The 26,606-nt window shown below is 39.7% G+C and overlaps 2 protein-coding genes and 2 long non-coding RNA genes across 5 annotated transcripts in view; 2 read left to right on the forward strand and 2 right to left on the reverse strand.

Annotated features, from left to right (window-relative positions):
• LOC131230693 (MDIS1-interacting receptor like kinase 2-like) overlaps positions 1–5,027 on the reverse strand; it is a 70,481-nt gene extending 65,454 nt beyond the window's left edge. Inside the window, exons 1-2 of one of the 2 annotated variants that reach the window (XM_058226617.1) lie at positions 2,002–5,026; positions 468–527 (exon numbers count right to left, since the gene is read on the reverse strand). In XM_058226617.1, coding sequence (XP_058082600.1) covers positions 468–527; positions 2,002–4,810 — 2,869 coding nt within the window. In that variant the 5' untranslated portion in view covers positions 4,811–5,026. Of the gene's footprint in view, positions 1–467; positions 528–2,001 lie in introns of both variants that reach the window. The other variant, XM_058226618.1, reaches the window with a different exon arrangement.
• A 9,328-nt stretch (positions 5,028–14,355) lies between these two features.
• LOC131230894 (uncharacterized) lies at positions 14,356–17,194 on the forward strand. The gene is made up of 2 exons (XR_009164127.1): positions 14,356–14,602; positions 16,842–17,194. It is a non-coding gene; the product is annotated as an uncharacterized LOC131230894 (long non-coding RNA).
• A 662-nt stretch (positions 17,195–17,856) lies between these two features.
• On the reverse strand, positions 17,857–23,120 carry LOC131230893 (probable leucine-rich repeat receptor-like protein kinase At1g35710). Its single transcript, XM_058226918.1, has 2 exons — positions 19,988–23,120; positions 17,857–18,453 (listed from the first exon to the last, which is right to left on the reverse strand). The coding sequence occupies exons 1-2, from the start codon at positions 23,013–23,015 to the stop codon at positions 18,095–18,097; spliced, it is 3,387 nt and encodes a 1,128-aa protein (XP_058082901.1). The 5' UTR covers positions 23,016–23,120; the 3' UTR covers positions 17,857–18,094.
• LOC131230895 (uncharacterized) lies at positions 18,728–19,217 on the forward strand. Its single transcript, XR_009164128.1, has 2 exons — positions 18,728–19,028; positions 19,062–19,217. It is a non-coding gene; the product is annotated as an uncharacterized LOC131230895 (long non-coding RNA).
• Positions 23,121–26,606: the final 3,486 nt, after the last annotated feature.

Raw genomic sequence — 26,606 nt, forward strand, 5'->3', positions numbered from 1 at the left:
ATTTTGATCACCAATACTAGAAATATACATTCTAAATAGACATTGATTCCACACACTGGCCTATGTATGTATCACAACAAGAAAAACCCCTATGCTTGATTATTTTCATACAATAGACACACACAATAATAACGTTCTTGCCACTACAAGCCCACAACCATGATAATTTCTATACACCCGATTATACCTTGAGATCCATCAGTTGACGTAATGTAAGTGCATGGGATGGCTCTAGAGAGAAAGAAGGCCCACCAACGGATAGCTCCTGAGCCACATGATGCATGGTTGGCCGAGAGTTTGGATCCAGCCGAATGCATGCAAGTGCCATGGACACTGCAAATATGACTTCCTGTGCAACCTCCGCCATCGGATTAGAGAGACGTTTGTCCAACATATCATTTAGAAATATATCTTCCATATTTGGTGATGACAAAGAGTAGATGAGCTCCCCAGGATGCCTTCCCATCCCACAACGCCAAAGCTATATACATCGCATTTTTCAGTCACCCTTATTGTATATGCAAGTTCTGCAAGAAAGAAGATAGTTCAATCATGTTCTTTACTCTTTGTAATCATCAATAGATAAACTCTTATTCATATATCAACCTAGCATGGGTTTCTTAATGTAGGTTTCATATCTTCTATGCTTTTGTGAGCTAACCCTTAAGGCATCTCTACAGAATGAGCATGTGCCAAGATGTGTTTGGTACATCTGGGATGTGCATAAGATGGGCCAAACTTTCAGTTGATCTTGCTAGAAAGTCAGGATAGTTCACTCATCAGGCATGCCACATATATACATTGAGTGCATATTGTTCGCTTTTTTTTTTTTCCGTCTTCTTCTTCTCAAAACTGTCCATTGTTTTGACGTGGTGGTGGCCTGCCCGATAAGGGGACTATCTTAATCATTATGTCAGGTCATCTGCATGGTCAGGGCTACTTTTATGTATGTCTCAGATGTCCCAAACATATGAGAAGTTGGCATGTGAGAACTAGAGTGTAATGGTGTGCATAGGTATTGTTGTAGCAACACATTTCATCTGTGTATGGCCCACCCATGAGTATCTATGATATTCTCCTAAGGTTTTAAGTCTGTACTGGTGGGGTCCATAGTTACAAGGACCAAACCATTGAATAGTGAGCCCCAATTTGGATGGGACATGCATTAGTAATTCTATAATTGGAAATCTTAACCATTTTGGTGGCCAGCAGGTAGACAATCAAGGAAAAACAATAGCTAATTGTGCACATTCAACATAGATTCAATGGCTAGGATTTTCCAATTTAGGAACTTCTTTTGTTGCGTGGCGCATTCATTGTGTGGGACACCACGAGGACGGTTTGGATCTTAGAGTTATGGAACCCTTGTATAACAAAGAAAACCCAACCATGCTTTGGGATCTCTTGGCAGAGCATTGCACGATGCCACATTTCCTAATGCATCATTTTCGAATTTACTCGTATGGACTAGAAGCCATGAGCTTTTTCAATCATTTCTTAAATAGCCTTAACTCATCCATCTAAACCTGGTATGAATGTAAATCACTTCAGAAAATCTGAAAACATGAACTATATCATAAATGGAGAAGATCCTATAAATGACACTTATGGAAGGATTCTATCCAACCAATTGGTGAGAAGAAATGTATAGTTAAAAATGGTTCGCTGCCACAAATTTAATGGCTGATAAAATGTGGTTAAAGCTTGTTTGGTAAGTGTGAATCAGGGTTTAGTCTTACAGTGCAACTGCAGCCATATTATCTTTACAAGGCCTCTTATAGTAGTTGGATTAAGCAATCTTAGAGAGAAAAGGGAAACTTTCCAATCATGAATTTTCTCGTATTCAAGTCACCCTAGATTGCCACATCCAACAATAGTATTGTAACTAATGCACAAACTTTATAGAACATAATTGCCAACAAATAATAGGAAAACTTACGAAAAATAAAGACCAATTTATAATAAAACTATTAAAGCATTGAGAATGTATTAGTGACTAACCAGGAGCGATATATCCATAAGTGCCTGCAAGTGTAGTCCAATTGGATGAATCAGGTATTAACAATCTTGCAGTTCCAAAATCAGAGACAATAGCCTCAAGTTCTGAATTCAATAGAATGTTGTTGCTTGATAGGTCTCTATGGACAATCGGCGGGGTGCAATCATGGTGCATGTAAGATAAAGCATGGGCCACACCTTTAATAACCTTCACCCTTAGAGTCCAGTTTAGTTGTGCAGCACCTTCATCATTTCGTAGGATGCTTGCCAAGTTTCCCCTTTCCATGTACTGGTAGACTAGAAACGAACATCGGGCATGGGAGCAAAAACCATAAAGCTTCACAATGTTGCGATGACGGATTTCAGTTAATGCTCGTATCTCATTTCTAAAACTTCTTTGATCAGAATGATCCGCACCTTCGAGTGGGTGGAGTTTCTTCACAGCTACTACCTCGCCCATTGGTAGATTTGCTTTGTAAACTTTCCCACACCCTCCAGTTCCAATACAATATTTGTCATCAAAACCCTCTGTTGCCTCCACAATATCTTCGAATACAGCAATCCCATCATAATTCCATATTGAAAATGGATTTTCGCTGCTCCTCACAAGAACCCCTTTCTCTATATTTCTTCTTCTTTGGTAACAAATAGAAGAAATGCCAACAATTACAGATAAAAGAAACAAGGTCACCAAGAGAGGAAGAATAATGAGGAATAGAACTCTGCGGCCTTTCTTCACATCGCCATGACCTATTGAAGAGGCATTGCAAGGTTCGAAGCCTTGCATTTCACCACATATGCCTTTGTTTTTTATGAATGCCTCTGCAGGAGCATTCTGAAAGTTCTTGCTGTTGGGAATAGGACCTTCCAAAGCATTGTATGAAAAATCAATGGATTGCAAGCTGAACATCCCTTCAAAAGAAGGTGGAATGGAGCCTGACAGCATGTTGTGGGAGAGGTTTAACTTTTCTAGCCGAATCAATTTCACAAGTTGTGGTGATATCTGTCCATTGAGGGAGTTATGACTTAGATCTAGTAAGCCCTGTAGGTATACAAGGTTACCAATATGATAAGGAATGCTTCCATTCAAAACATTTTCGCTCAATTTCAGATAGTGGAGTTTGGAGCAATCCCCTAATTGAGGTGGTATTGGACCACTTAGGTGATTCATTGACAAGTCAAGAACCTCTAAATTGGATAGTTTTCCAATCTCTTGGGGTACCAGACCAGAAAGCTGGTTATCATTTAAAGTCAAGTCAAACAAAGAAGTCAGCTTCCCAAATTCCTTTGGAATCTCTCCTACTAGATGGTTTGAAGAAAGACCAAGCACTTCTAGCTGCCTCAACTGCCCAATCTCCGCAGGAATTCTACCACTGATCATGTTCCCAGAGAATTGTAGCTTTGTCAGGTTTCTACATTCTCCCCAATTCAGCGAGAGTTCACCAAAAAACATGTTGTCACTGATGTCGATGAATGTAAGATGTGGGTATACACCAAAGGCTTCTGATACATTTGCAGCAAGTTGGTTTCCGTTGATTCGCACTCTTGTTAAGCTAGTGCAGTTTCTGAAGCTTTTTGGGATCTCACCAGTGAAATGATTGTCAAATGCAGTGAATCTTTTAAGAGATCCACCATAGCATAACTGAGGTAAATCGCCAGAGAAGTTGTTGCCATGCAAGAAGAGTTCAGAAAGATTTGTCATGTTCATCATTTCTTGAGGCAAGGAACCAGATAATTGACAGTCAATTAGGGACAAAAAAGTAAGCTGGGTCAACTTTCCTAATGTGGAAGGGATGGAACCTGTTAGAGGGTTGCGGTACAAATCAAGCCTCTTGAGATTAACCAGATTTCCTATTTCTGATGGAATTGAACCAGAAACTTGGTTGGCAGAGAGATGCAAAAGTGCTAGGTTGCTCAAATTACCTAAAGCAGGAGGGATGGGCCCAGTGAGATTGTTACGGTATAATGCAAGCCCAACCAAATTCTTGAGATTCCCTAATTCTTCAGGAATTGTGCCTGAAATTTGATTTTTGTATAAATACAAATTTGTGAGCATGGTTAAATTACCCAAAGAAGGAGGGATGGGACCAGTCAGATTGTTACGGGACAATACTAACACATTCAAATTCACAAGATTCCCTATCTCTACAGGTATTGATCCATTTATTTTATTTCCCCTGAGGTTCAAGATTTGGAGATTTGTAAGCAAGCTGATTTCAGATGGAATGTTTCCGGTGAGTTGATTGTATTGGAACTGAAGGGAGATAAGTTTGGTCCAATTGGTGAAGAAAATGGGAGCTAGTTCGCCTCCTATTTCATTAAATGACATGTGAAGCTCTGAAATGCTACTAAGATTAGCCATTGAAATGGGTAAAATGCCAGAAAGATTATTTGTAGATAGATCGAGGGAAGTGAGTTTGTAAAGAGTGCCAATATGGTCTGGGATGTTTCCAGTGAGGGTGTTGCCACTGAGATTGAGATGGACGAGGTTTGGAAATGAAAGGAAGCTTAAGTTGTCGAGCTTACCTTGCAAGCCCGCACTTGGTAGGCGTATATCTGTTACGCTTCCAAGGCTGTCGCATGAGATCCCAGTCCATTTGCAGGGAGAGATTGTGTTGGTGGTAGCATTAACAGCAGGAAGTGACCATGAAAGGAGAGATTGTGATGGCAAGAGGCTGGCTTTCCATTTCAGGAGAGCCTCTGCTTCAGGGAGTGGCGGTGATGGTGTTGCTGCAAATGATGTTGCATGGGAAAAAAGAAAGGGTAGGAAAATGGGCAGAAAAGCAAGGGATAGAGATTTATGTATTGCCATGGCTGATAGAAAGAAAAGTATATTTTGCAGAACTCCTGCACGCACACGATCCAAACTGCCCTTAACTTGGATGGGAAGTAATAGATGAAATTAGATACGATGGATCTTATCTCGCCTCTAACTCTTTAGAATTTTCACCATCCATATCTTAGATATTGATATGTTTTTGTTAGGTGCCATTTTAGGTATATGGACCATCGGTAGTTTCTAACATTATTTTAATGAAAACATAGTGAGAAGAGCCTAGATCATCTGTTTGCCAAAATTACGACTTTCCTGCTTTTTATCTCCTCTGCTGTATGGTAATTGGTCCATCGCACTCAGTCATGCATCGTTCAATGCATTATACAATCACACGGGCCAATTAGATTACAAAAACAACAATTTGGCTGCTTGACGCGAACAGAGGATCCGTATTGGAATTTTAAAGGCCTCCTATTTTGACTTGAGACTTTTGTATTAAAATCACGTGGTCACTTTTGACCACGCGATTTTGATTAAACTTTTGGTCACGTTTTACCAAAATTTCTTGAACACTTGCCAAAGTTATGTGGGCCCCAACATAATGTTTGTGTTATATCCACACCGTCCAATCATTTTGCCATATCATTTTAATGCACGAGCCCAAAAATAAGGTTGACCACTAGCTGATCGAAACATACAACAAAAGCAATGTTGAAACTTTTGAAGGATTACCGTAATGTTTATTTGCCATCCAACCTATTCATAAGGTTACTAAGACTTGAATTAACGGTAAACACAAATATCAGTTTGATCCAAAACTTATGCAGCCTTAAAATTTTTATGGTATGATCACGTGAGCTTTGGATTTGCCTTAATTCTGGATTCATTCCCTAAAATAATCTGACCGAATGGATGGGCAGTATAGATGTATCACAGTACTTGGGTGTACTGTCAATGGGTTGAGCTGGGGCCTACCATAATCTAAATTTTGAATAGGGCAGCTAGCCCTACACCCCAGCTCAAAACAGTTCAAAATCTGGGCCCAGGTCAACCCAGTGCCAGCTCCTTGACAGCCCTGGCTGTGTCCTGGGCTTTCAAAAGGACGTGGATTTCATCTCAAATCCTTTCCCAAGAAGTTTGAGATGCTATGTGGGGTCCACTGTGATGATTGTGAGAAATTTATCAAGTTTATCTATTATGTAAGCTAATTTTAGGTATGCCATCCAAACCATTTACATGGGATGAAGTGAAAACACAAAAATATTAGCCTAATGTAAAACTTTGTGGCCAGACAAATATTTCAAAGGTAGTTGTTGATGCAAAAATTTGGTTCACCTTCGCCGAGATCCGAGCACCTGCACAGGAAAAAGATAAAGGAGACCATGGTGAAAGTGATCCAGACCGTCAAACCTTAAATCAGGCGTATCTCGCAATCTAGAATGAGTTATTTTATGTACCATATATGATTTTGGGGTAGGATAAGCTACTTTAGCTACCCAACCTCGCTATGCTAGGTTACCCATGATGAATTTGGGAAACGTCATCAGATCAACGGTTGAATTCCTGTTTTATTATCATTTTTACCATATATAGTAAATTTTAGTTTGAGTATAACTCTTCTTACATTGGGCTTCAGGAGTTGCGCTCAACATGAAAAGTACTTAGAATAATTGGGAGAACATCATGGTGAAGCCATATAAGATACTTAGGGCCTGGTTGTTAAATCTGAGGTCTAAAGCCTGACTCTAAATCTAAATCTAAAGTCTGAATATGAAGTTGGAAAATTAAGTATCGAGTCTAGAGCAACCTATTTGTTAACTAAGGTCCAAAATGTTTGAAATATGTTAATTTGACATATTTGCCCCTGTCTCTACATGAAACAGTCATGATTGAATCCCTACCATTAAAAACTACATAGATTCCACCAAAATTTTATTTGCTACCCAACCTATTGATAAGGTCAAAAAGACTTAAATGAAGAGACCACACTAATATCATCTTAATCCAAAGCTTTAGTGGCTCACAAGAAATTTTTAATTATCATTTACCACAGTTTCATGTACTATGGTCCATCTAAGATTTGGATCTGCTTCATTTTTTTGTTGTAGTCACAAACATTACAGTGGACCCCACAGTCAGGAATCCCACTCGCCTAAGTGGATCCGGATTGGACAATGTTACTTGTCCCTAGCTATTGGATGGTGTTGTGTGGCCCACATCATAATGTTTGTGTTTTATCCATCCCATCCATCCATTTTTCCATATCATTTAAGGGAATGATACCAAAAATGAGGAAGGTCCAAAAATCTCATGTGGAGTGGTGATTGAATGCCCACCATTAAAAGCTTCTTAGGGACCTTAAAAATTTTGGATGAAGTTGATATTTGTGTTTTCCCTTCATCCAGGTTTGTGTGACCTAATGAACACATTGGATGGTAAATAAACATTACAATGAGCCCTAAAATGTTTTTAATGATGATATTCAATCACCATTATTTTCTTGTGGTGTGGTCCCCTTTAGATTTGGATATGTCTCAATTTTGGGCTCATGCTATAAAATTATTTGGAAAAATAGAAGGACAGTGTGGATAAAACACATACATCATGGTGGGGCCCTGTCCAATAGCCTGCTCCCTATTGCAGCGTCACTGGGCAATCCGCATGGAGAGCCAATGAGGTGAACTTATGCTGTGTGTTGACGTCGACAAGTTTAGTGGGCCCCACCATGATGTATGTGTTATATGCAAACTGTCTGTCCATTTGGTGAGAACATTTTAAGTCCTAAGCCAAAAATGAGACAGATCCAAAGCTCAAGTGGACCACACCTCAAAAAGTAGTGGGGACTGAACATCTACCATTGAAACCTTCTTAGGGTCACAAAAGTTTTGGACCCATCCGATATTTGGTTTTTCCCTTCATCCAGGTCTGTATGACCTTATGAACAATTTGGATGGAAAATAAACATCATGGTGGACGCTATGAATGTTTCAACGGTGGGAATCATTTCCCCCACGGCTTACTGAATGCCAACTATTTACTGTCGTGTGGCTCACTTGACCGTTTGATACACCTAATTTTCGATCTCTCACCCTAAATTGATCTTTCAAAATGGACGGACGGGGTGGATTTCTAAAAAACAAATCGTGGGCCCCACCCAGCATCCTTGCGCAGGAACTTTGACTGGAAATCCGCGTTTGGCATACCACACGATCCGCTTCCCCCTGCAAATCCGGGCGGGATTCGGTACTGCCTCGTGGGTTGCTAGAGACTGAGAGTCCTGTCTAGGGTTACGTGGGGTACGTCTACCGTAATGTATGTGTTTTATCCATACCGTCCATCCATTTTTTCATATCATTTTAGGGAATAATATCCAAAATCCAAGCAGATCTAAGGCTCATGTAGGCAACACTACAAGAAACAGTGGGAATTGGGTGTCTACCGTTGAAAACTTCTTAAGGCCACAGAAGGTTTTGATAAAGCTCTTTTCTTTGTTTTCTCTTCATCCAGGTCTGTGTGACCTTATGAAGAGGTTAGACGGCAAATAATCTCATTGGTGGACCTTAGGAAGGTTTCAACGGTAGTGGTTCCATTCCCACTACTTTTGGTGGTGTGGTTGACTTGAACTTTGTATGTGCATATTTGCTGGGATTATGCTTTAGAATTATATAAAAAAGTTGATGGACGGTGTGGATGTAACTTATAAATTATGGTGGGCTAAAAAAGTGTCACACGTTGAAAGTCAAGTTATTTATCAGGTAAACAAGTAAATATTTGTTTGCACAGGGCAATATTAGATAAAAATATATATATTCGTGGCTTTCTGGATTCACAAAATCAAGTGAGACCTCCTTCATTGAAAAAATACAGCATAAAATAATGGAGCAATTTCCTTCTCTAGTGTTAATAAACACCGCTTAATATCGATGGCTTTCCGGATTTCATATTAAGTGAAAGTTTTTAGCATTAACAAGCATGCCCTTACTATTTTTGGCCGAAAACCATGAGCACTAGTAGACATCACGACCATCTACTATTTATAGTAAGTCGCGATTTCTAGGAGTTTTAGTTGTGGTTTGATTCCGAAACTTATCCCATGGCTTAGTATCCCTATTTAAAGGGTTATGAACTCGTTTATTTCATCCATTAATCAAATTATGAATTTTTGGAATTTATTTTCTATTTTTCTTGTTTTTTCCTCGTGGATTCGAGAAGTCTCTATGAGGAGTCCAAAGAAGCTCCGTGGATTCGAAGTAGTTATCCTTGAGGAAGGTGGTGATTGACCTTATCACGTTCATCCATACGTCAATTGGTATTAGAGCGAGGATTCCCTTCAGGCCGATGACAAACAATGAAGGTATGAACCAAAATCCTGTGGGCGGTGATCAAGGGATTCGTTATCTTTTGAAAAGAATGGAAGCTTTCCACCGATAGAGTTAATTGACTATGCAAGGTCTACAGGCAACTTTCGACCGTCTTGCGGATGCGTTACTTCCACCCTGAGCCCTAGGCAATGCTCCTCCGCCTATGGTTATTGTACATCACAACCCCGATTTTCGTAGAGCACTACCAGTGGTATATCGTAGGGTTACACCAAATAATTCGAGCTCTAGCGACGAAGACTTTAATGAAGACTTTACCTGATGACTAATCCATGGAGGCGATCATCTAGATTGTGCTGAAAGAGACTAAGGCTAAACTTCCTAGTTTTAACGTATTTGAATTACATGGGCATGTCAGAGCATAAAAAGGTGAACTTAGTAGCGTTTAAATTAAAATCTGGTACTTCTATATGGTAGGAGAAATTGCAACTCTCACGTGCCCAAAAGAATAAGGTGCCTATCCATCATGACCATGGATCGGACACCTTCTTCGATCACGATTCCTTCCTAGTGATTACGGGCATGTATTTTTCCAGTAATATCAAAACTGCCAACAGGAGAATCGAACCATCGCCAACTACACCAAAGAATTTTAGCAGTTGGTAACATGAAACGATTTGTCAAATACTGAATCACAGAAGGTAGCACGATTTATAGGTGAGCTACGATTAACAATTCAAGACCAAGTCCAGATGCACTCAGTCGGTACCATGGATGAAGCGGTTCAATTGGCAGGTAGGGCAGAAACACAATTTGCAAGAGCTCTTACTCGGCCTTATCCTTCAACTTAACCCCCCATGACGGGTCCCACGTAGGATCCAGTGCTGGCACGGGGAGAAGAACTAGTAGGAGAACGTCATCAACCTCCTACAATAGCAAACTATGATACGGGGAACGATTCATTTAGGCCTCAATGTTTAGCACCCATAATACCTGGTCCAAGTATGATTTTAAATTCTTACATTCGGACAAGGTCGAACAATTGTTACCATTGTGGCCAACCAAGCCACTTATCAAATACATGTCCTCAATGCCCCACAACCCACTTGACCATAAATGAAGGGGGCATTGAAGGTGAGACCGCATAAGAAGACCCTGGCTTTGATGAACATGAGCAAGCCATTGAGGAAGGAGCAAATGGTGATTAATGGAGAGGCGATGATTGTGGCGAATCTCTGGTTGTAAAGCAATTACTGTACGCTCCACGGAAGGAATTACAACCACAGTGACACAATATATTTCATACGCGGTACACCATCAACGATAAGGTCTGTGATATAATTATAGACAGTGACAGTAGTAAGAACATTGTCTCAAGAGTGATGGTGGACTAGTTACAGCTATCAACGACAAAACATCTTTCCCTATACTCAATTGGCTGGATTAAAAATGTGAACGAAACTAAGGTAACTGAACAATGCACTGTCTCATTTTCAATTAGAAAAACTTATAAGGATCAAATACTTTATGATGTGGTTGACATGGAAGCATGCCATATCTTACTTGGTTGACTATGGCAGTCGAACCATGATGCGACCTACCGAGAACGAGATAATGTTTACGTCTTCGTCAAAGATAGTCGAAAAATAATCATTGCCCCTATGGCACCAAAGAACCACCCTGAAGCTTCTAAAGTGTAGGAGAGTTCTCTCCTGACCATTCAGGATTTCATGGAGGAATCCATGAAAATCGACAAGGTATACGCTGTAGTGGTGAAGGGCGACAAATCGGAACCCTCAAACATTCCTTTAAGTTCAAGACTATTGCTAAATGAATTTAAAAAGTCCGGCCTGAAAATTTACCTGATGGATCGCCCCCCATGAGAGACATCCAACATCACATAGACCTCCTCCCTGGAACTACCCTGCCTAACTGCCCTCACTATCGAATGAGTTCGAAAGAGTATGAGATACTTCAAGGGCAAGTAGATGAATTGATCCGTAAGGGTCTTTTGAGAGAGAGCATAAGCTCATGTATCGTGCCAGCGTTATTAACGCCAAAAAAAGACAGGAGCTGACACATGTGTGTTGACAGCCGGACAATCAACAAAATTACCATCAAATATCGGTTTCCAATACCATGGTTAGACAACATGCTCGATATGCTAAAAGGGGGCCAAGGCGTTCTCTAAGCTAGATCTGAGGAGCAGGTACCATCGGATTTGTATCCGACCTGACGATGAGTGAAAAACAACATTCAAGAGCAAAGAAGGGTTGAATGAGTGGCTGGTCATGCCCTTCGGTCTATCGATCAGGAAGGTAGACTGGTAGCCTTCTATAATAAGAAGCTCAGCGAAGCCCAAAAGAAGTGGTTAACATATGAGATTGAGTTGTACGTAGTTGTTAAGGCGCTGCGACATTGACGACATTACCTGATTCAAAGAGAGTTTATTTTGTACATCGACCATCAAGCATTAAAGTTTATTAATTGTCAGAGTAACGCAAATCGTATGTATGCTAGATGGGTTACATTTTTAAAGGAATTCACGTTCATTCTAAAACACAAGTCAAGGCAACAAAACACGGTGGTTGATACACTTAGTCGTCGTGCATCACTACTTGTTACAATGAGCAATGAGGTGGTGGGCTTCGACTGTATTAAGGAGTTATATGCTGAGGACGAGGACTTTAATGATTCTTAGATGAAGTGCCAAGAAGGTCAACCTAGTGACTTACATATACAAGACGGTTTCCTCTTCAAAGGTAATCGATTATGCACTTCCCAAAGTTCTTTGAGGGAGCAGATTATTTAGGGGTTACATGGAAGTGGCCTTAGTGGGCACCTTAGGTGAGATAAGACACAAGCTCTAGTGGAGGAGAGGTATTACTGGCCGCAATTAGTAGTGTTGTGGGAAAAACAGTACAACGTTGCCATGTTTGTCAGACCTTCAAGGGGCAATCTCAAAATACGGGCCTCTACACTCCGTTACTTGTGCCTGACGACCCTTAGGAGGATTTATCTATAGACTTTATGCTTAGTCTCCTATGAACACAACGTGACATGGATTCAGTGTTCCTGGTGATAGATTGTTTCTCCAAGATGACACACTTTATCCCATGCAAGAAAACTCTCGATGCAACACTTGTGGTGAATCTATTCTTCAGAGAGGTTGTGCGGCTACACGGGATTCCCAAGACCAATACTTCTGACTGTGACACGAAGTTCATTAGCTATTTTTGGCGGACTTTTTAGACTCGATTCGATACACGACTTCAGTTCAGCAGCGCCTACCACCCACAGACTAATGGGCAGACTGAGTTTGTGAGTTGTACGTTGAGAAACCTCCTTCGATATATTTCAGGTGAAAAATCGAAGCAGTGGTACTTGATATTATCTCAAGCGGAGTTTGCATTCAACAACATGGTGAACCGCTTGACAGAAAAGGCCCCATTCCAGATTATTTACGGCCGAGTACCTCATTACACGCTTAACTTAGTCCCTCTGCCCAAACTCTCAGGCATGAGCATTAAAGCAGAACATATGGTAGACAAGATTATGGGCATTCATGTAAAGGTGAAAACCAAACTACATGCCTTGAACAAGAAGTACAAGCAGCAAGCGGACAAGTATCAGCGACAAAAGGTGTTCGACATGAACGACCACGTTATGGTCCATCTATGCAAAGGGAGATTTCTAACTAAAACATACAAAAAATTAAATAATAAGAAGATTGGACTAGTATCAATCATCTAAAAGATTAATAACAATGCTTACGTTGTTGATCTTCCGGATGACACGACAATCTTACAGACTTCCAATGTCGCGGACCTGACCGAGTATCATGAACCAAAACAGGATGAGAACTCAAGGACAAGTTCTTTTGAAGTGGAGCGGACTTATGTATAGCGGGTCGCGGATAGTTTCATGGCCAAGATGGACCAGAAAAGGCCCGATCGCAAGCAAAAGTGATCCGAATCGTCAGGACTTTAAATCAGGCATATCTCGCAATCTAAAATTAGTTATTCGATGTACCATATATGATTTTGGGGTAGGATGAGCTACTTTAGCCACCCAACCCACTACACTAGGTTGCCCACGCCGAATTTGTGAAATAACATCAGATCGACAATCGAATTCCCGTTTTATTTTCATTTTTTACTATTTATAGTAAGTTTTAATTTGAGTACAAGTCTTCATCCGCTGGGCTTTAGGAGTTGCGCTCAACATGAAAAGTGCTTAGAATAATTAGGAACACATCATGGTGAAGCCAAATAAGATACTTACTATTTTTGATTGAAAACTATGCTCACCAGTAGACATCATGGCCGTCTATAAATAGTAAATTTACTATTTATATTAAGTCGCGATTTCTAGGAGTTTTAGTTGTAGTTTGATTATGAAACTTCTCCCATGACTTAGTATCCCTATTTAAAGGGTTGTGAACTCGTTTATTTCATCTATCAATCAAATTATGAATTTTATAGAAATTATTTTCTATTTTTCTTGCTTCTTCCCCATAGATTCGTAAGTCTCTATTAAAAGTGAAGTTCCATAATTCAGAGTAGTTATCCTTGAGGGGGACGGTGATCGACCTGATCATGTTCATCCGCGCCTCAGATATCCAATTAATCAATTTTTTAACAACAATTTCCGTAATTTGTGCTTTCTCCCATGTAACAGGGCCCACCTTTCCAACGGCCATCTCCACTTCTACAAACTCGCCAAAAGTACTCGTAACGTGAATTGTATGTGCCCCTGCATATGGGATGTTCTTGTAGGTGATAGCTATATGGGGCCTGCCATAATGTACGTGTGACATCCACTCCCTCCATCAGTTTCCCAGTCATATTAAGGATTATTTCCTATCATTTAGCTCACTTATCTAGCTTATGATTGGGCTCATGTCCAATTCACGAACAGAGCTTCTGCTTAGAGGGCTCCCGCACAAGAAAGTGGCATTCGATGCAAATTGATGCCTGTGTTATATCCACTCCGTTTATCCATTGCGGTTGCCCATTTTAGGCATCATTTTAAAAATAAGGCATTTTCAAATCTCAAATGAGCCACACCACAAGAAACAATGGTGATTGAACAACCACAGTTGAAAACTTCCTGTAGGCCACAAGAGTTTCTGATCAAAAGTGGTGTTTCCCTTCGTGTGTGTGAGAAACAACTTATTAACGGTTTTGGATGACAAATAAACACGAGGTAGGCCTTTAGAAAGTTTCAATGTGGGCATTTCTATGTAAGATGCCCCAAAGATGATAGTCCTGCAGAGTATCAAAAGTTTCTTTTAGGTGTTGTAGTATGAAAACAGAGTGGCCTAAGAGGGCTTTTGTAAGAGACTTGGTCTGGTCCGGTTCCGTCCGGTCCTGATTCCTGGTCAAGAGGTCGAACGGGGGTTAGGTCCACAGGCTGAGGGAGAAGGGAGCGCTGGTCCGAGAGGTGGAGCACCGTCTGGTCTGCACGTGGGAGCAGAACAGAGAGGCGTGTGTGCCGAAGGTTTGAGGTAGGGTGTTTTTTTTTTTTTTTTTTGCCCTTTCTTTTCTATTTGTGTTCTTTTGTTTTTGGATGGTTGCTGGCAGAGATGGGTCTTGAAACGGATTGGGTTCACCATAATTGAGGAAGGTCGCTGGAATGGGTTTTAGGGGGGTGTTGAAAGGGCGGGGGCAACAGGTTTGCGAGATGGGGAATCGTCGGATTTGTCAGATGGGTTTTGGTGGTGATTGGATTCTGATACCGTGAAGATTTTTCAAAAACAGATGGATGGGCTTCGACATAAAATCGATTGTAAAGAGAAATGCTCTGGTACTATCTAAGAACTAAGGTATAATGTACTTGCATATGTTCACTTGGATAGTCCAATCGATCAATCTGAACCGTTTATTAACTCCAAAACTCATAGACTATAATGCAAAAATAGTACTGATCAGATGATCCAATCCATTATTGATTTGGCCTTATTTTTCTCTATCCATCCCTTTTCCAAGCCATAGATGGGATGGGATGGTTTTGATTGACTGAAAATATTTATATTTTAGAATTATAAGCAATCCACAACAGATCAAATGGTTGATGGGATCCTAACAAATTGACAGATCAAATGGTTCACTGGACCTATTTTGCGAAAACAATCTTAACCATCCATATTAAAGGCCATTGATCAAATGATTAATACTTGTCGAATTGATAAGATGTTTGCACCATATCTCATGAAATGTAGGTTGGATCTAATGAACGGTCTAGATCAGTACATTGAATTGTAAAAGTGTACCAATGTAACTAGGAGCACTATAACTTATAGTGCTCTAAGAACATTGGAGCATTTTTCTATATTAAATACATATTATATATTCACCATAAGAAATTGGAATGGGATTTGCCAAGCCATATGCATGCAAGAGAGACCATTTATATAACAAGCATATTTCATTATGGCACACGTGTGTGCAATCTAATCCTTTCAATAAGTGAGCCTAACAATGTAAAAATATACTTATTTGCCCTGACCTGGACCCAACCCGAACCTAATTGGATCTGGCCTGACCCAAACCCAATCAAACCAGTACTCTAGGATTGAACCCAAACCCAAGAAGTTGAGAATCCTATTCATTATGGGCAGGCCTTAGAAGTGGGTATGGCCAGTTGACACCTGGACCAACCTAACCTACTTTTCAAGTAAATCATTCATATCATTATTCTATCAAATCCATTTTAACCATGATCATTTGGCCCAACCAATTAGTCAACCAACTTGATTAGTGGGGCCCACCTTAAACACAGTTGACACGACACACACATGTGCCAAAAACCCTATATTCATATAAGTTTTGAGTGCCTACTTGCCTTTTCATTTCTTCAACAAAAAATAAGTTTTCCTTTTTTTTTTTTTAGAATCTTCCAAAAAAAAAAAAAACAAAAAAAAGTAGTCTCCAGCATTACCATGGAGGCCAAGACCTTGTTGAACAGCCTAAAATTATGGAAACAATTCGGGGTGAAGATTATTATGATCAAATCTAACTTAAAAGTCATTGTTGACGGACTCATAAACTGCCATGCACTCATCCAACCTAGAAGGTTTGGCATGTGTTAGAAGAACTAGACAAATAACAACCAGGTACAAACCACCCAAATCTCACACATTTTCAAAGAAAGTAACAGCATAGTGGATGGTCTAGCCCAAATTGTGTTTTTCTGTTGATTTGTTGGGTCTTGGTGGTGATGGCATGGCTAAATTGGCGTTGTTTGGCTATCGTGGATTGTTTATGTAGATTGGCAGTAGTGGTTTGGCTATAATGGTTTGGTGGTTTCGTTGGGCATGCAACAGATCACAAGATTTTCTCTTCATTGTCATGGGCAATTGGAGAATGATTGAGTCTGTTCTCTAGGCCGAGCAGCAGATGCTCTGTTCTCTCATGGATTTCTTCTGATTGATCCGTCTTTGTCCCCTAAATTGTCCTAGTCCCCTGGATTGTATGATTTCTATTCAGGTCTGTAGGATTTTGAAGTGGGATGTTTAGTTTTCCTTGCGCAAATAAATAAATAAATAAATAATGTGCTATAGACACTAGGCTAACAACTTCACATTTATAAAGAGGAAGGAGAAGGAGAACAAGAAGAAAAAGAAGAAAGCCCGTTTCTTCAGCTTCATTATCAATTACAGGATTTTCAACATTTTGATGTCTTTTGCCATCAGTAGTATCTGTAGCAACGGTTTCTCTTCAGCAACTGCCTTGTGGTGTTGGTAGGTATTAAGTGAAAGTCTTGGATCTTTGTTGAAGTTTGGGAGAAGTTCTCAGTGCAGTCCTACCCTGAATTCACTGCCTGTTGCGCCCTATGGGAGAAACTCCCACCTCTTGCACATTGGTCTTTGTTCTGCTTTCTTCTTAGTCTATTGGTTAGGCTCCAAACTCCATGTTGTTGCATATTTTCCTTTCGTTTCTGTTGTGTTTGGATTGAGATTGGGATTTCTTTATATACTTTGATTGTAAAGGATCTCATATATTGTATAGGTCACTTGAAAGGGGCTTTGGTCCTTGTCCGCCTCTTGCCATGTGTATTTTTTTTAATCTTATTAATAAAATTTGCAGGTAATGTGCTCCCTCCTTTCTAAAAAATAAATGATAAATAAGTAAATATATATGTTTTTGAAAGATAACCAAACTTTATTAGACCTTGCACAAAGCAAAAAAAAAAAAAAAAAAAAAGCAAGAAAAAAAGAAGAAACCAGAAAGAAGTCCAGCAATGCCTTACATCTCCCAATCAATAAGCCTATTAACTTTAGCAATAACTTCTAAATGACTTTCTGACTTATTACAGAAACATCAGCCATTTTGAGAGCCCTAAATGACCCAAAAGATCGCCATTATAGTCATCCTCCACGCCGGTATGCTTGCTTTCCCAATTCCTCTGCTGTGTCAAGCCCACAATAATTCCTTAATGGATGCTGACATCACCCAACAAATATTGAAAGAGAACAAGAAAATATTGAAGGAGAACAAGAAGTCATCCCACACTTTAGTTGCAAATGGACAGTAGATGAAAATGTGATTGATCGTCTCCTCCTTTGCCATCCACATCAAACAAACGTTGGGAAGGATGAGGTATCTCCTCTGAAAAAAATAAAATCATTTTATTGAAGGACTTCCAAACAAGGAAAAAGAAGATGATTGCAAGTTGCAACGAGGCCAACTGAAGTTCTTTTTCTTTTTTTTTTCTTCTTTTCTCTTCTGTTTAAAGAAGCCATAACCTTTAGTTACAAGATAACCATCAAACAAGAAAACATCTATATTCTTTCACCCTACTTTTATTACATTTGGATTTTTATCACCAATCCTAGAAATATACATTCTATATAAACATCGATTCTGCATGCTAAACTATGTACATATCATAACAACAAAAATACCTCTGTGATTGATTAATTTTCATACAATAGACACACAACAATAATGTTCTTGCCACTACATGCCCACAGCACCACTAATTTTCATACACCCAATTATACGTTGAGATCCATCAGTTGACGAAATGTAAGTGCATGGAATGGCTCTAGAGAGAAAGAAGGACCACCAACAGATAGCTCCTGAGCCACGTGATGCATGGTTGGCCGAGAGTTTGGATCCGGCCGAATGCATGCAAGGGCCAAGGACACTGCAAATATGACTTCCTGTACAACCTCTGCCATCGGATCGGAGAGCCGTTTGTCCAACATATCCTTTAGCAATATATCTCCTCTATTCGGTGATGACAAAGAGGAGATGAGCTCCCCAGGATGCCTTCCCATCATCACTTCAAGTGCCACAACACCAAAGCTATAGACGTCGCATTTCTCAGTCACCCTCATTGTATATGCAAGCTCTGCGAGAATGAAGCAAATTAAATCATGTTCTTTACTCTTTGTTAATTAGCAATAGCTAAGCTCTTAATCATATATCAAACTAACCTAGGTTTCTTAATCTAGGTTTCACATCTTTTAGGCTTTTGTGCTTTGTAATCCCAAGTCATCTCTACAAACTGGGCATGTGCCAAGCCACATGTTTGGTACATCTGGGAGGAGTATAACATGGGCCAAACTTTCTGATGATCTAGCTAGGAAGTCGGGTATATATATATATATATATATATATATATATGCTTTTTCTCAAAATTGTCCATTGTTTTGACGTGGTGGTGGACTGCCCGATAAGGGGACAAGCTTAATCATTGTCCGGTCATCTGGATGGTTGGGCCTATTTTTATGCATGCCTCAGATTTCCCAGACGCGTGAGAAGTTGGCATGTGTGAACTAGAGAGTTTAATGGTGTGTATAGGTATCTTTGTAGCTGCACATTTAATCGGCATGGATTGGTAATATGGGTAATGTTGTATTTAGCATAATTACATGTATCAATATTGTCTACCCACAAGCCAAATCTCTCTCTGTATGTGTGTGTGTATACCAACAAACGTGCTCAAGAGTATCTAAGGTTTTAAGTCTATACAAGTGAGGTCCATAGTTCCAAGATCCAAACTGTTGACATGGTGGGCCTCAATTTGGATGGCTCTCGCATTGGCAATTCTCTAATTGGAAATCCTAACAGTTTTAGTGGCCAACAGATAGATGATCAAGGAAAAAAAAAGAAGTGGTAATTTTGTGCATTCAACAAAGAAAGACCATAGATTCAATAGCTAGGATTTTCCAATCTAGAAACTTCTTTTGTTGTGTTGGGCATTCATTGTGTAAGACATCACATGGACAGTCTGGATCTTAGAGCTGTGGAACCCTCATACAACAGGGAAAGCCCAAGCTCATGCTCCGGGATCTCCCGGCAGAGCATCGCACGATGCCACATTTCCTATGTATCATTTTCAGATTTACTTGCAGGGGCTAGAAACCATGAGCTTTTTCAATCATTTCTTAAATAGCCATAACTCATTCATCTAAACTTGGTATGCATGTCAATCAATCCAGACCATCTGGAAACATGACCCATGTTGTAGATAGAGAAGATCCCATAAATGACACTTATGGAAGGATTCTATCCAGCCAATTGGTGGCCAACAAATGTACAGTTAAAAATAGTCAATGCTACAAATTTGATAGCTAATAAAATGTGGTGAAAGTTTGTTTGGTAAATGTGAATCACGGTTAAGTCTTACCATGCACAATTTTTATAGTAAATAAAATGTGGTGATAGTTGTTGGATAAAGGAATCTTAGAAAGAAAGGAAAAATTTTCAAATATGAAATTTCTCATATTATAGTTGACTTAGATTGCCCCATTCGACAATAGTATGGTAACTAATGCACAAATTTTATAGTAAATAATTGCAACCAAATAGAAAATCTTAAGCAAAATAAAGGCTAATTTATAATAAAACTATTTAGTGTTGAGAATGTATTAGTTACTAACCTGGAGCGATGTATCCATAAGTCCCTGCAAGTGTAGTCCAATTGGATGAATCAGGTTTTAGCAATCGTGCAGTACCAAAATCAGAGACAATAGCCTCAAGTTCTGAATTCAACAGAACGTTGTTGCTTGATAAGTCTCGATGGACAATCGGCGTGGTGCAATCATGGTGCATGTAAGATAAAGCATGGGCCACACCTTTAATAATCTTCACCCTTAGAGTCCAATCCAACTGCACAGCTCCTTCATTGTTTTTTAGGATGGTTGCCAAGCTTCCCCTTTCCATGTACTCATAGACGAGAAACGAGCATCGAGCATGGGAGCAAAAACCATAAAGCTTCACTATGTTGCGATGGCGGATTTCGGTTAATGCTTCTATCTCATTTATAAAACTTCTTTGATTAGATCGATCCCCTCCTTCAAGTGGGTGAAGTTTCTTCACAGCTACTACCTCACCTACTGGTAGATTTGCTTTGTAAACTTTTCCATAACCTCCAATTCCAATGCAGTATTTATCATCAAAACCCTCTGTTGCCTCCACGATGTCTTCGAACACAGCAATTCCATCATAATTCCATATTGAAAATGGATTTCTGACGGTCCTCTCAAGAACTCCTTTCTCTATATTTCTTCTTCTTTGGTAATAAATGGAAGAAATGCCAAGGATTACAAATAAAAGAAACAACGCTACCAAGAGAGGAAAAATAATGAGGACCAAAACTTTATGGACATTCTTCGTATCGTTATAACTGATTGAAGAGGTATTGCAAAGTCTCAAACCTTGCACTTCACCACATAAGCCTTTATTATTTATGAATGCCTCTGCAGGAGCCTTTTGAAAGCTTTTGCTGTTGGGAAGAGGACCTTCCAAAGCATTGTATGAAAAATCAATGGATTGCAAGCTGAACATCATCTTAAAAGAAGGCGGAATGGAGCCAGACAACATGTTGTGCGAGAAGTTTAACTTTTCAAGCTTAATCAATTTCCCGAGTTGTGGTGAGATCTCTCCGTTAAGGGAGTTTTGACTTAGATCTAGTAAGTCCTGTAAGTATACTAGGTTACCGATTTGAAAAGGAATGCTTCCATTCAAAACATTTTCGCTCAATTTCAGATACTGGAGTTTGGAGCAATCCCCTAATTGAGGTGGTATTGGACCACCTAGGTGATTCATTGACAAGTCAAGATACTCCAAACTGGATAGGTTTCCAATCTGTTGGGGTACCTGACCAGAAAGCTGGTTATCCTGCAAAGTCAAGTTGAACAAAGAAGTCAGCCTCCCAAGTTCCTTTGGAATCTCTCCTACTAGATGGTTCGAAGACAGATCAAGCACTCTTAGCTGCCTCAACTGCCCGATCTCGGGAGGAATTCTACCAGTGATATTGTTCCTGGAGAATTGGAGCTTTGTCAGGTTTTGGCATTCTCCCCAGTTTGGTGAGAGTTCACCAAACAGCATGTTGTGGCTGACGTCCATGTATATGAGATGTGGGTATACACCAAAGGCTTCCGATACATTTGCAGTGAGTTGGTTTCCATTGAGTAGAACTCTTGTTAAGCTGGAGCAGTTTCTGAAGCTCCTCGGGATCTCACCAATGAAATGGTTGTTTGGCACAGTGAATCTTTCAAGAGATCCACTGTGGCATAACTGAGGCAAGTATCCGGAGAAGTTGTTGTCACCCAAGTAGAGTTGAGAAAGATTTGTCATGTTTGTCATTTCTTGAGGCAACGAACCAGATAATTGACAGTAAATAAGGGACAAAAATGTAAGCTTGGTCAACTTTCCAAAAGTAGGAGGGATAGAACCTATTAGAGGGTTACTGTACAAAGCAAGCTTCTTGAGATTAATCAGATTTCCTATTTCAGGTGGAATTGTACCAGAAATTTGATTGTGGTAGAGATACAACCTTGTAAGGTTGCTCAAATTACCTAAAGTGGGAGGGATTGGACCAGTCAGATTGTTATGGTATAACAACAGCTCAACCAAATTCTCGAGATTCCCTAATTCTGCAGGAATTGTGCCTAAAATCTGATTGTTGAATAAATACAAAATTGTGAGCATGGACAAATTACCCAAAGCAGGAGGGATCGGACCAATCAGATTGTTTTCGTACAATGGTAGCTTATTGAGACTTATTAAATTCCCAAGTTCTTGAGGAATAGAACCTGAAATTTGATTTTGAAAGAGGTAGAGAACTGTCAGCTTTGTCAAGTTCCCTAAAGTGGAAGGGATAGAACCTGTTAGACTGTTATTGGACAGATCAAGATTTTCGAGTTTCATTAAATTCCCAAATTGTGGAGGAATTGAACCAGAAATTTGATTGTTGTACATGAACAATAGTTTAAGGTTTGTTAAATTACCTAAAGCGGGAGGGATCGGACCACTTAAATTGTTACTGCGCAAAGATGTCTTAACCAAATTATTGAGATTCCCTAATTCTGCAGGAATTCTGCCAGAAATCTGATTTTCGTATAAAGACAAAATTGTGAGCATGGACAAGTTCCCTAAAGTGGAAGGGATGGAACCATCTAGATGGTTAACGGACAAGTCTAGCTTATTCAAATTCAAAATATTCCCTATTTCTACAGGTATTGATCCACTTAGTGTATTTACGGATAGATCGAGGGACGTGAGTTTGTAAAGAGTACCAATATGAGCTGGGATGGTTCCGGTGAGTATGTTGTCACTGAGATCAAGATGGCGAAGGTTTGGAAATGAGAGGAAGCTCAAGTTATCAAGCTTACCTTGCAAGCCCGCACTCGGTAGGCTTATCTCTCTTACACTTCCAAGGGTGTTGCATGAGATCCCAGTCCATTTACAAGGAGAGATTGTGTTGGTGGTAGCATTAGCAGCAGGAAGCGACCATGAAAGGAGAGATTGTGATGGCAAGAGGCTGGCTTTCCATTTCAGGAGAGCCTCTACTTCTGGGAGTGGTACTGACGGTGATGCTGTTGCAAATGATGTTGTTGCATGGGAAGAAAGAAAGGGTAGCAAAAAGAGGAGAAAAGCAAGGGAGAGAGATGTATGTATGGCCATGGCTGTTGTTGTTTATGGTATGTTACAAACTTAGGATGGATGGGTATTTATAGCAAAAGGTTGATGCTACCCAGATCAATTACTGCCCATCTTACTCGTACGAGTGATTAAAAACAAGAGAGAAGAAAAAGAAAGAAAGAAATTTGATACACGTGCAGGCACACGATCTAGACTGCCCTAATTTGTGGACCCTAACTTACATGGAGAGTAATAGGTAAAATCAAATCCGTTGGACCTATCTGGCCTCTTAATGATGGACATTTGTTCGTTGAATGCAACTTCTTTAGTCTTTGTAGAACACATGCACACACACGATATAAGACTGCCCAAGTATGTTTGGATGGACATATTTTAGACATTGATATGATGGTTAGAATTATTTATTCAATTCCATTTTTGGTATATGGACCATCCATAGTTTCTAACAGTATTCAAACGGTTAGGATCACAACTATGTGCACTAGCACAGAGGATTAACGTCTAACAGAGCATTGTCATTTTCTGATTTTTTATCAGTAGTGCTAAAATGTCACATGTCTTCTTAAAGCTGATATTTCCTTTTTATGATCAGTAAAATCGGAGAAGAAAATGCCAGCGCTGCATTAGAAAGCCACCAACCTTAGGATGCGTTTGGTAAACTGAATTAAAAATTAAAAAAAAAAATCTGAATTAATTTAAATACTAGATATATTGGGTATTGAATTTTAAGCATTGAAAAGAGCATAAATGGCTATTTAGTAAAATGTTTTAAGAAATTCTGAACACTGAAATTTAAGTACTGAATCTAAAAAGTTTTAGTTGATCTGATATTTGACAATTTTACCAAATTGCCCCTAATTTGGACTGATACCCTGACATGATCTGAAAACACGGATGGACAGAATGAATTTCTCAAAAACTTCAGGGTCGATCCCACCTGGTTAGCATCCTTCCAAAGTTGGAGTGGATTAGGTGTTACCGGGTAACACCGGACCATGGGGCACACCCTTATATGTGTTGTATATCTACACGGTCCATCCATTTTTCTGGTCACAAAAATAAAAAAGATCCTAATTTCAAGTGGACCACACCACGGACTGAATTCCCACCTTTAAAAACTGTGGGGGCAACAAAAGTTTTGAATCAAGCTAATATTTGTATGTTCCCTTCATCCAGGTCTACGTGACCTTATAAACAGTTTGGATGGCAAATAAACATTATGGTGGGCCGTAGGATGTTTTTAGTGGTGGTCATTCAATGACCATTGTTTCCTGTGGTGTGGTCAACTTGAGATTTGTATCTGCTTCATTTTTGGGCCTATCCCCTAAAATGAGCTAGAAAAGCTAATGGATGGCATGGATATAAGATATATTTAAGAAAGTGGGCACCACAATCACGACAATAAGAAACTTGCACCCCACAATAAGAAACAATGAGGATTGAATGTATAATGTTGAAACGTTTGTAGGGCTGGATCAAGCTAATATTTCTGTGAACAGTATGGATGGCATATAAACGTTTCAGTGGACCTCTGGGAGGTTTCAAAAGTAAGCATTTCCCTACACACTATTTCCTATCCTGCGGCCCACTTGAGTTTTAGATATGCCTCAATTTTGGTCTCATGTTCTAAAATGATCTGACAAAATGGATAAATGAGGTAGATTTCTCACAAATATCATGTTGGCCCCACCTAGCTTCCCATTGCAGAAACTTCCTGCAAAGGCTTTCAAAAGAAATCCGCATGCAAAGCAGATTTTGGTAGCTCTGTAGGTACCGTGCTGATGTAATATCAGTTCTGTAGCCCCACCATAATGCATGTGTTAGATCCATAATTTTCATATTATTTTAGGCCATGAACCCAAAAATGTGGCATACCAAAAGCTAAAGTGGACCGCACCACAGAAGCCAGTGGAGATTGAACACCTACAATTGAAAAGTTCTCGGGGGCTACAAAAGTTTTGGATCCAGATGATATTTGTATTTTCCCTTCATCCATGTGTATGTGATCGTATGAATAGGTTGGATGACAAGAAAACATCATGGGGGCCCTAGGAAATTTTCACAGGTGTTGTTCAACTCCTTGGCTGCTCTGAATTTCGGACGTGAATGGATGTGAATTGCCTACTGGATGTTCCAGTAGGTGCTAGCTATATGCGGCCTGCCATAATCTGTGTTCAACATCCATTCCGTTCCATCAGTTTTGCCGGTTCATGTTAGGAACATTTCCTATCACGTGCTCCACTCGAGTTTTGGATCTACCTCATATGATTGGACTTGTGTCCTAACATAATCCGGTAAAATTAGTTAATAGAACTTCAGCCTAGGGGCTCTCTATATGTATATGCTGGGGCAGAGGAAAATGGCATCAAATGCAAATTTCCCTTAAGCAGAGGTTTGTTAATCTACTTTTAGCCTAAGCTCTATGATGCCTACTGTGATGTTTGTAACAAACGTAGATATAACAGCTCAAGTTCAATATCTACGCCCTTGTAATATATGTGATCATGTAAACCTGGCATGAAGATCCATTGGTCCTATTAATAGACCCTTAGCTCATGAGGCTTGAGCTTGTTTTGCTTGGGCTCAACCATTGGGCAAGCCCGGTCCAATCCTGACCCATTGCCAGCGTAAGTCACAGCACACGTACGCAAGATCGAATCATAAGGTGGGACCAATAGTGGGGAATAAGCCAATCTATTAACCAAGTGGATGGAATCCCAATTCCATAAAGCATCCAAATGCTAGCTATGTTTTTTTTTCTTCCCTGCATCTATTAATTTTTGTTTTTATCTAAGATGTAAGTCTATTTCTTGATGTTTACAAGAGAGAATAATGAAGCATTCAGTCACTTTCTGACCACCCTCGTAGATACGGTATCCCATCTCCATCAAACAATTAATGCATGTGATATATATGCCGTGTGCGTAAGGCAATTGTCACTAGCTGTGGCTCTACGGTTGCCATGTAGGTCATGCAAAAGCTACCTGATTTTATCATCTCCATCACAAGCAAAAGTCCCTTTTAGCTCGATCGTCCAAATCGATCGTGACAATACCTTTACCACATTTAGAAATCAAGATAAGATAAGAACTGTGCTGTCACACTTCACACTGGGTATCTCACAATGTGAGTGGAACTTTCATGAGATGAGAAAGTTTAGGGTTTTGGGAGAATTCTCGATAACCCTAATCAGAGTTAAAAGATTTATTTTATTATTAATAAATTACAAAAGTACTCTTAGGTTAATGTACATATGTGAACAAATCCATGTCATATGTATATGTTTTAATACTCCCTTACAAACAGATGGTGGCTAAGCAGCATTTGTTTATATATAAGTAAATGAAACCCTATACAAAATGACATAATTTCACTGGGCTCCACGCGAATTACAAAATGGCATAATTTTTAGGCACTGGACCTAACAACGTGTGAGAAACCTAATCAACCAACTGAAGAGGGATTTTGCTCAGGCCGCTCACCTCCCTCTCCTGCCCGGAGGGGAGCTAGTCCTTGACAGAATGGGGCTTGGATCTGTTACAGAGATGTAGCATGCCCATTTTAGATTTTCTAAGGTTTAGAATGGATGTTTCCTCCTCTCCTTTAGTCGCG

The sequence above is a fragment of the Magnolia sinica genome, chromosome 17 (assembly GCF_029962835.1).
Source record: "Magnolia sinica isolate HGM2019 chromosome 17, MsV1, whole genome shotgun sequence".
Taxonomy (NCBI): Eukaryota; Viridiplantae; Streptophyta; class Magnoliopsida; order Magnoliales; family Magnoliaceae; genus Magnolia; species Magnolia sinica.